General features: G+C 44.4%; 1 protein-coding gene across 1 annotated transcript in view; it reads right to left on the bottom strand.

Annotated features, from left to right (window-relative positions):
• Positions 1-11004, bottom strand: part of PLB1 (phospholipase B1) — a 123896-nt gene that overhangs the window by 52317 nt on the left and 60575 nt on the right. The window contains exons 21-25 of the mRNA XM_077774045.1: positions 7515-7623; positions 4048-4099; positions 3400-3480; positions 421-486; positions 12-112 (exon numbers count right to left, since the gene is read on the bottom strand). Coding sequence (XP_077630171.1) covers positions 12-112; positions 421-486; positions 3400-3480; positions 4048-4099; positions 7515-7623 — 409 coding nt within the window. The remainder of the gene's footprint in view (positions 1-11; positions 113-420; positions 487-3399; positions 3481-4047; positions 4100-7514; positions 7624-11004) is intronic.

Below are 11004 nucleotides of genomic sequence, written 5' to 3' on the forward strand. Positions count from 1 at the left end.
TTCCTTCTTACCTAAGGATCAGCCTTGGGCAGTTGACCCTCTTCTCCTGGTACAGCTCCCTCAGGTTGATGATCTCCAGAACTTTTACCAGGTTCACAAATGCCCGAGGAACCTGAGGAAGGAAAGGCAAGGTCAGTCCGTAAGAGGACCAGAGCTGGTGGATCCAGTCTCTCATCTGGGTCTGGGGCCAGCCCCTCCTGCTGGATGCCAGATCTGTGGTCTTTCGGGTGGCCCCGCCCACTTCCTTATCTCTCCTGCCCCTCCTCCCCCCATTGACACTTGTGTGTTCAAGACAACAGCATGGTCGGCACTGGCCCCCAGGGAAGGCAGGCAGGAAGCCAGTGCTGCCTCTGCGCCAAGACTGAGGCCCGAGAAGGACGGGTGGAGCTCCACAGAGGCCGCGCAGACCAGCTTCCACACCTCAGCATGGAGGATGTCCAGAGCCTTCCTGATGTTGTTCGTGAAGTTGTGGGGAGAAAAGTGTGCCTGCAAGAAGACAAAATGTTTAACACCATTCACTACCCAATGTCTCTGCAGACCAGGGCCATTTCCTCTCTTGGGTCCCCTTCTTGCATTTCAGCCACAACAGGCAACAGTGAAACATAAGGTTCACCTTTGGGGCCCCCAGCCTCCATTCCAACCCCACTGTCCTTGGGCTGGTCGTGGCTGTGATGCCCAGGGAAACGTTCTTTTTTCCTGCATGGAGTTATGGAGAGCTCTGGATCCACTTTGCATTAGTGAGAGGCAGGGCCTTAGCTAAGGCACATCACACCTCTGAGCCCCTCTAGCATGGGGTGTTGGGGCCCAGGACCTCTAAGATTCCTGCAGTTTGAATAGTCTCTGGTCCTATGGCCTGAGCTCTTAGAGCCTCCAGTGCCTGGGGACCTATGGCCCAATCAAATCACTTAAGGAGGTAATGGGAGGGCAAGGGGGTCCTGGGAATCCTCTCCCCTAAGCATAAAAACATTTTAATCATTTTTTCTTCTGATCTCCATACTTGTGGTTTAAAAAAAAATTTTTTTTTTCAAGTGGAACCCTTTCTCTGGCTGAAATCTAACCAAGAGCCCAAACTAATTAAACTGTAACGTTCAAGAAGGCGGGGGCAGGGCCATGGTCCAACTTCCCTACCCGCTTCGCCAACAGCCCCAGGCCCACCGTGGGCCCTTCACATCACAGCCTGAAAACCTCAGACCCTGGTGACTTTGATGCCAGGAAAGCAGGCTGCGAGGGGTCATGGGGGCAGGGTTGCCCCTCAGAGAAGAAGCTCCCAGGCTTAGCAAGACTCCCCACTTCTTCCACTTTCCACTGCTGCTCCTCTTTCTGCCTGACAACTGCCCTCATTTTTCAGCCCCAGCTGGAAGGTCTCCTGCTCTGTGTAAACCTCTGACTCCCTCACACAAAATGCAAATTCCCAGAGCAATTCTTACTTTGGAATTCTTTTCCGTAACACTACGACCACGTCATGATATTTTCCTTATCATCTTATGGTGAGTTGGCAGTGCCTCCCTCCCTGACTGTGTGTTCCTTAAGGACAGAGCCTCAAGGCTTAGCTTCTAGTACAGTGCCTGGCATACGATACATGCCCGGCAAATGATTCTAGAAGTTAAAAGTGTTCTGTTTGTCAGAAAACACTATAAACAAAATAAAATGGAAAGCAACAAACAGGCAACATATTTGATAAAGGGGATAGTATACTTAATATAAGGGACTTTTAGGAATCAATAAGAGAACAATAGATACCTTAACAGAAAATAGTCAATAGGCTTAACATAGAATTATCAGAAGAAATTCAAATGAGCATTACATAGAGGTTTATTCCTCCTTACTGATCAAATAAATGCAAATTTTGAAAACAAGACAATTTTTTCATTTATTAGATGAGCAGCTATTAAAACAAAGAACATACATTAACAGATGGAGAACGAGGAAATAGACATAACTGATACCAACATTCTGGAAGCAATTTGGCAATATGCATCCAAAACATTAAAAATGTGCAGAATCCCCCCAAAATAAGATGCATGGATGGATAGATAAATCCATTAAGCTAATAAAATAACATTTTGCTATATTAGCTTAACAGATTTAACGACTATAAAATCTAGGTGGTGGATATATAAGCCTTTACTACACAATTCTTTCCATTTCTCAGTATGTTTGGAAGTTTTCATGATAAAACATTAGGGAAAACATACATGTCTTCTTGCTTAAAAGTTTTATTAAGAATATATGTCAGGAAATAATTATGGATGTACATAAAGATGGATGTTTATTCTGGTATTATTTATAACAGGCATAATTAGAAGCAATATAAGCTAAGTATTCAATGATTGGGGACAGTTAAATAAAGTATGGTCAGTATAGGTTATGGGTGACTTACACACTCATTAAGAATTATTTTATGGAAGACTAAATACCTACATAGGACACATCTTCCCAATGTATCACTATTGAGAAAAAGCAGATCACCAAACAATATTTCCAGAATGATACTATTTTTAGCAAATAATAAAGCAATGGTTCCACATTCACAGAACATGCTAGAGGGACATGCTAGCCATGGCACTTCTGGATGTTAATTACAGAGAATATTATTTTCTCTGTACTTTGATGCACTTCCTGTGTGAATTGCTTGTAAAATAAAATGTTTAAGAAAATCTATTGTTTTTAAAGTCTGCTGGATTCCATGTAGAAGAGGTGCAGGCATGTCTAGCACAGGCAGAAAAGGTAGAAATTACAAGAAAGCCGAGTTGGGCTTAACACAAAGAGCCACTACCAGAAACATTGGTGCCTGCTTATAATACCAAGCAGAGCAAATTAAAGAGCTGTCCATTGCTGGGAATGTTCGACAGCTAGATTCCATGGAAGGCATTCCTGCCACAGGTAGGAGAGCTGTCAGTGGGGCTGGGGACAGCTCAGAGATTCTGGGCTTCCAGAAAGAAGCACCACACCCACAAGGCAGCAGCCTGCCTCTTGGGTTTCCCATCAACTCGGAAAGACTTGGCTCTGAACCTTGACTAAATGCTTGCATTGGGAAGTCAACTTTTCCATTCAAATGATGGCATAAAAATGGAGATGGTAAGGTAGTTCAGTGCTGGAGAATGGAGCTGACTTATAATGACTAGATGGAGATATGCCTGATTTTTCCAGATCCTTGGAATGTTATCTTGGTTTCTAGAATGATATCATAAGACTCCCTTGTTATGAAACCTAATCAAGATCAATTTCATAACCAGGTCTGTTGAATCTTTCCCTGGAGGTGAATGTCTTCTTGGTTTCAGGGTTAATCCCAGGCCACAAGTCCCAAGTCCCAAACCCTGCTGTGCTGATCCAGCCACCGGGGAGGCGGGGCGACACTCCCTTTCCTGGGGAGTTTGAGTTAAGGGCCTGGAGACTCACCGGGTCATCGCAGAAATCACAGAGATCATTGCCTCCGATGAACAGGGTTATTAACTTCCAATCTTCCTGAAAATTTATCTTCTGAAATGAATAGGAAACCACCAAGTAAGTGCCTTGCTCCAGAGTCAAGTCAAGGAAAATACAAAGCGCTGAGCACTGGCAGGGATAGAGGGTTTAATGGACATGAATAGTTCCTGTTCTTTGGCTTCGGGGTACTGAGGTCATAAGTCACAGGTCATAGGTACTAAATCATTTGTTGCTGTTTTTTTTAAAAAATTTTTTACAGTTATTTATTTTTGAGAGACAGAGGGAGACAGAGCATGAGTGGAGGAGAGGCAGAGAGAGAAGGAGACACGGAATCTGAAGCAGGGTCCAGGCTCTGAGCAAATGTTCAGCACAGTGCTTGATGTGGGGCTTGAACCCATGAACTGTGAGATCATGACCTGAGCCGAAGTCGGACGCTTAACCGACTGAGCCACCCAGATGCCCCTGTTGCTGTGTTTAAATGTGGGTTCTCTAGACTCCCATGTGGCCCCATCCTCTACCCCAGAGCTGAGCCTCTCTGTCTCCATGGATTTCTTCTGTCCACTCTCTCTTCTGGGGATTCCTACCTCAGGCGGTCCCACGTGGTGTTTCCCTCAGAATTACCGTGTCATTTTTCATCAGGTCCACCAGCCTCCTGGCTTGAACAGGTAAATCCCTGTGGGCACATAGGAAGGAGTCACCTGAGAAGCAAGGACTATGAAGCGGGGCTGAGAGAGGACTTCGTAGGGACAGCAGGAACCAAATACGTAGCAGATAATTGGGCTGAAGGCTCTGTTCCTGCCCAGAGCACCTCTCCCATTCAGTCTCCACCGGAGGTGTGGGGGAGGTGGGGGGGGGTCCTGACTGCGCTTTGGGAAGGGCAGAACACTCACACACGAGGGGGTGACTCTGGAATGTTTCCTGATTGGCCTACTGGATGAAACACTTTTCTTTCTCTTCCAAGCCAGGTTCATTTGGGGCAGACAGAGGCTGCATGTGCATTTCATGTTACTCACGGCTTGGTATGAACCTGATTTCTGGGTGCCATGAGCTCCGCCTCAGGAGTACCCTCACCCTCAAAGTGACATGGTTGAATCAGACACACTTGGGTTTGACATTTAGTTGCCTCCTGCTAACTGTGGGTGTGTAACTTGAGTTTGCTGTCCCCAGAGACTATAAACATGGAGATAAACCTCCCTCCCCTAGAGGGCCGTGGAGAGCAAGGAGTGAGATGAGCAAAGGAGCCTTGTGAAGTAAGAGCCATCTTTGGTGCCACACAGCATGGGGCTGAATCCTGCTTCCGCCACTGACCAGCTGTGAGGCCTTGACAAACTACTCAACTTTACAGACCCTCAGTTTTTTCCTATGTTCGATGGAGATGGTAAGCAACTTTCTTCACTGAGTTTTTGGTTGGATGAAATCAAGAACTTAGAGCAGTGTGTGGTAAGCATCCACATGAGAAATGATCCACTGAATCACCACCACCACCACCACCACCACCAGTCTCTGGCACAGTCCCAGCAGGAAAATGTTGGGTGTCACCTCTCCCTCTCTTTAAAAAAATTTTTTTTCCAATGTATTTATTTTGAGAGAGAGTGAGCAAGCATAAGTCAGGGGGCAGAGAGAGAGGAAAGAGAGAATCCCAAGCAGGCTCTGCACTTGTCACTGCAGAGCCCAACATGGGGCTTGATCTCATGAGCCACAAAATCATGACCTGAGCTGAAACCAAGAGTCGGATGCTCAACCAACTGAGCCACCCAGGCGCCCCAATCTCTTCCTCTCTTAACTATTAGCCCAGTCAGCCTGGTCTTAATCACAGCGACCTAGGTATCAGATAGCCCGGGTGGGAATTTTGGATAAGCCACTTAACCTCTTTGAGCCTTGGTTTCCTCATCTGTAAGTCTGAAGTCATCAGGGCACTTGCTCTGTGGGCCAGAGTTTGATTACTTGACCTCTCTCAGCCTCAATATCCTCATTAAGAAAACATGAGTATCTGACCTCTGTTCTGTCCAACTCACAATAACCACACAGAACACAGGGATAGTAAACAGGAAGGTACCTTGTACATTGGACACTGCTGTTAGGTATGAGGGGCTTTTACTGGACTCAGGATAAAGCCTTCAGGGCACAAGGACAACAGACCATGTGGTTGAGTCGATGCATTTGTTCAGGGCACTTTGCCTCTTTGTGCTACAGTTTCGTCATCTGTGATCTGGGTGTAATCATCCCTAACTCCTTCCTACAGCTCAGGATGTGCTTGGACAAATGGATTCCTTGCACAAAAGAGCCCCACGCCTTGAGGAGAGCAGGGGAGGAATCCATATGAATCATGCTCTGTTTTGCTTACTTTTATATTCTCCACGAAGGTTTCATTCTTGGATGCCACCCTGACCGAATCATGCTTGAAAATGTCTCTCTTGATACTACTAGCTGACATGTGCTTTGGGAAAAAGCAAAAGTATGATAATATTAAAGCCATAATTTTTAGGCAGCATTATTGGTAGCCTTTCTTTTTTTTTTTTTTTTAATTTTTAAAAAAATTTTTTTATTTCTAGGAGAAAGAGAGAGAGAGAGACAGCGTGAGCAGGGGAGGGTCAGAGAGAGAGGGAGTCACAGACTGAAACAGGCTCCAGGCTCTGAGCTGGCTGTCAGCACAGAGCCCGACGTGGGGCTTGAACCCACAAACCGCGAGATCATGACCTAAGCGAAAGTCGGACGCTTAACCGACTAAGCCACCCAGGCGCCCCTATCGATAGCCTTTCACCCTTCTCACCAAAAGGAGAAATGAAGCCACAGAATTCATTATAAAGTTGATCAGGTTTTGGAAAATCTCTCATTTGGATTATTCCTGTTGTGAGTAAATAAGAATTACCCAGGTGGCTAGTAGATTTGGGATGGTATTGAATCTACTGGCCAAATGATGTCAGGGAATCTGGGAACCAAACAGAATCCTTAAGAGCTATATAAGTAAAGAGGTTTGGGATTATTCTGGAAGAAAAATAGGATTAAGAAACAGAGAGGATGGGGCACCTGGGTGGCTAGTTAAGTGTCTGATTCCTGATTTTGGCTCAGGTCGTAATCTTGCAGTTTGTGAGTTGGAGCTCCATATCAACGCAGAGCCTGTTTGGAATTCTCTCTCTCTCTTTCTCTCTCTCTGCCCCTCCCCCAACTTATGCGCTCTCTCAGATAAATAAACTTAAAAAAAAAAAAAGAAACAGAGAGGGTCTTTCCATATTTTCCCTAGATTCAGTGTGGTGGTATTTACTTCTCTCTGACTAGGTAGCAAATCCGAAGATCCCAGGCTTCAGGATCATGGAGAGAAATGGAGGCGTAGGACCCAGGGAAGCCTACCCTGTTCTCAGGAACCTGCCATGCAGTGTTCATGGACCCCTCACTACCAGCTCACCCAGGTGGGTCCCGCGGTCCTGCTGCATTGCTGCTGGGACCATAATCGTGACCCAGCCAGTGTGTACAATTTACAGCTCACCAGAACATTCATATTCAACACAGCACAGCACCCCATAGCCATCCCATAGGAGAGCTTCAGAGCCAGCCCCGTCTCGGAGGCAAAGGCTTGGGGAGGCAGGATGTGTGAGCTAGGACTCAGACTCAGGGCTTCCTCCCAGGACCCGTGCTCCTTCAATGACCCAGGAAGGGTGCAAAGTCGAGAGCCCGAAAAGGCTGTTGGAGAGCATGTCTGAGAAAAGCAGGGAGAAGAAGACACGAAAGATGCATCACTAAAGGAGTAATAAAAGCTGGAACTCAGACGGAGCCCTCTCACCAATGTCTTCTATGGACATGAGATTTCTAGACAAGGCAAAGTAATTTGCTCAAAGCCTATACCTGGCATCAGAGTAAACTGTGACTAGTTCCTGGGGTGGCGTTGGGGGTGGGCCAGGAGGTCTCTGTGCCCCACAGGGAAGGACACCTCAGGAGAGCCCTGCCAGTCTGGTCTTTGATCCCCAGACCTCTCCCTCAGGCCAACCCCACCCCTACCCCCCGCCCTTTAGCCATATACCCCTGTCCAGGCCAGGCTCCTGACTAGGTCCCCAGAGGACCTCTGTGGTCACCCCCAAGGCTCCCCTGCTTACTCAGCTCGGGCTCCTGCCACAGCCTGATTTAGGAAGGCTCCAGCACTGTTTTCTTTCCCGGTACCAGTAGAGAAGCCCTTCAGGTTAGGGTTGAATTCACGGAGGATGTCTGGAAATACAAAAGAGACACACTTAGCAACTACCCCAGAAACAAGGAACCCTCACCTTTCAAGCTCTTAACCTTACCATTGACTCAGCTTGGAAAGAAAATGTCCAACAGGCCGATGCTTAACCACATGGGCAACACACACACACACACTGGCATCTCATGAATTATTGTTGTGAATAAGCATGAGTGTGGGTATGGTGCTCTTCTCATGCATTTTTCTTTTTGTTTTCCAGATATATATATTGTTTGAGATAGAATTCAAACATATATATTTTTCCAGATATATATATTTTTTGAGATAGAATTCTCAGAGCATGAAATTCATAACTTAAAGTGCAACTAAGTGCAACTTAGTCTTTTCACAGAGTTATGCAACTGTCACCATAATGGACTTTAGAACCACTTTCATCACCCCCAAAAGAAACCCTGTACCCAGTAGCAGTCACTCTCCATTCCCTCCGGCCCTGTGGCAACCACTGATCTGCTTCCTCTCTGTATAGGTTTGCTTATTCTAGACTCTCATATAAATGGAATCATACAACATGCCTTCCGTGGCTGGCTTCCTTAGTGAGAGCATGTTTTCAACATTCATCCATGTTGTAGCACGCATCAGTACTTGATTCCTTTCACTGCCAAATAACATCCCACTGTATGGATAGACCACATTTATCCAGGTGTCAGTTGAAGGATTGGGATTGTTCCCACTCTTTTGGCTATTATGAATAATGTTGCTACGAATGCTTTTACTTTTGTACTAGTTTCTGTGTGAATTTCTCTCGGATATATATCTAGGAATAGAAGTGTTGGCTCATATGGTAACTCTGTTTAACCTTTTGAGGAGCTTACAGAACTTTTTTCAAAGCAGATGTCCATCAACGGACAAATAGATCAAGAAGATGTGGTTTATCTATACGATGGAATACTCCATGGCAANATCCGGAGTGTATGAGGGTTTTAAATGTCTGCACATCCTCACCAACATTTATCTTTTTTAAATAACCATTCCAGTGGATGTGAAATGGTACCTCATTATGATTTAGTTTGCTTTAATGGTTACTAATGTCAAACATCTTTTTATGTACTTATTGGTCATTTGCGTATCTTCCTTGGCAAATGTCTATTCAGACTGTTTGCCCATTTTTAATGTAGCCAAATCAAATTGTCTTATTATTGAGTTTTAAGAGTACTTTATATTTTCTAGATACAAATTTCTTATCAGATATGATTTGCAAATATCTTCTTTCACTCTTTGGGGTTTTTTTGTTGTTGTTGTTGTTGTTTGTTTGTTTTTTTACTTTCTTGAGGGTACCTTTTGAAGCTCAAAGTTGTTTACTTTTGTCCAATCTATTTTTTCTTTTATCACTTGTGCTTTTGGGTGTTATGCCTAAGAAGGCTTTGTTTGGCCCAATGTCATGAAGATTTGCTCCTAAACTCTCTTCTAAAGGTGAATTTTAGCTCTTACACTTAAGCCTATTATCCATTTTGAGTTAATTTTTCTATATGGTATGAGGTAGGAGTCCAACTACATCTTTTTGCATATGGCTATATAATTGTCCCAATACCATTTATTGAAAAGACTATTCTTACCCATTTGTGTTGGCATTCATGTTGAAAATGAATTAACCATAAGTATGAAGGTTTATTTACAGGCTCTCAATTCTATTCCATTGATCTATATGTCCATCCTTATACATTGTCTTGCAGCTTTTGAAATCAGGGAGTGTGAGTCTGCTGAATTTGTTCTTTTTCAAAATTATCTTGACTATTCTGGGTCTCTTAAATTTCCATATGAATTTTAGAGTCAGCTGATCAGTTTCTGCAAAGAAGCCAGCTGGAATTTTGATAGAGATTATACTGAATCTGTATAATCTGTAAATATCTGTAATTTGGAGGATGTTGCCATCTTAACAGTATTAAATCTTCTGATCCATGAGCATGGAACATCTTTCCATTTACTTAGGTCTGATTACATTTCTTTCAGCAATGTTTTGTAATCTTAAAAGTAGGATGAACTTCATTTGTTGAAAAAGAATGCAGTAGGACCTACATAACACAGATGCACTGAACTCATTCCTTGGGGCTTTGGGGACATTGTACCCAATGGATATAAATTACTCCCGGGATGCCTGGGGGCTCAGTTGGTTGAGTATCTGACTTTTGGTTTAGGCTCGGGTCATGATCTCATGGTTGGTGGGTTTGACCCCTGCATCAGGCTCTGCACTGACAGTGTAGAGCCTGCTTTGGATTCTCTCTCTCCCCTCTGCCTCTCTCTCTCAAAAGAAACATTAAAAAAAATTACTCTGATTTCTACTCAATAGAAGGAAAAGCTGTGAAATCACCAGAGCAATGTGCAGATAGAATGGATTGTCCTAAGTTCCCCATTACTGGAGGAATCCAGCTAGCTACTTATCAGGAATATTACAGAAAGGCACTACACATTGTTTCGAGCAAGAACTTGCTGGTGCATGCAGTTACCTCTGCCAGGAATGTTCCATCACCTTTCCTTACCTGATGAATTCTATTCCTTAAAAGCCTTTTTCAGAAGGCGCAGTTAACCACATTTTTATTTCCCCCTAAACACTGTACATAGCTCTAATTGTGGGTACATGGGTCTGTCTTTAGGGAGACGTGGCCCCAAAGAGATTGTGATGATGTCATGACGGCAGGAGCCTTGCTTCATTCTCCTATTTCCCAAGCATCCAGACCTGGAGTATTTGGTGGATTAAATTGAAGAAGGAGTCCAACCAAGGTTCTGTTCTGACCTGATGTTCTCACGAGTCTTCTAACACATTTTCATGTAGCTATTGCCCTGTGGATTACACAGCCCCTACAGTCACACTGTCTTCATAACTCTTGTGAGGAAGAGTCTGAACAGGCAATGGTCTATTGTCGGGGCCAAAGGTGTCAGAGGAGTCTACCTGAGGGGTGACACTGTCTCAGTCCTTTGTAAATCACTGCAGGGAAAGGTCTTGAGCCATTTCCAATCACCTCATCCACAATAATAGCATGGGAATCAGAGAGCCTAGCAGGCTGATGTATATGCTGGGCCAGCTCACAGCCCAGTCAATCACACTCACAAATCAACCCAACCATCTCCCCCAGCAGTAAGGACAGGGAGGACTCGTGTCATAGGACTGTACCTACTTCAGTTCAATAGGATTTGCAAATAGCAAAACAGATAACCATACACAAAGCCCAAACCGTCCTGCCTAGGTGGAGATCAAGTCATCACCATCACCAAAGTCTTGATGCCTTAAACCTCAAATAATGTCTTAGCTTCCAAAGATATGTTACAAAGGGATAATTACAAAGGAAATGAAAGCAGGACCAATTGAGTTCCTCTGAGGCAAAAAAAAAAAAAAAAAAAAAAAAAAAAAGATT

Source organism: Crocuta crocuta, unplaced genomic scaffold (assembly GCF_008692635.1).
Source record: "Crocuta crocuta isolate KB4526 unplaced genomic scaffold, BGI_CrCroc_1.0 scaffold246, whole genome shotgun sequence".
In the NCBI taxonomy this organism is placed as follows: domain Eukaryota; kingdom Metazoa; phylum Chordata; class Mammalia; order Carnivora; family Hyaenidae; genus Crocuta; species Crocuta crocuta.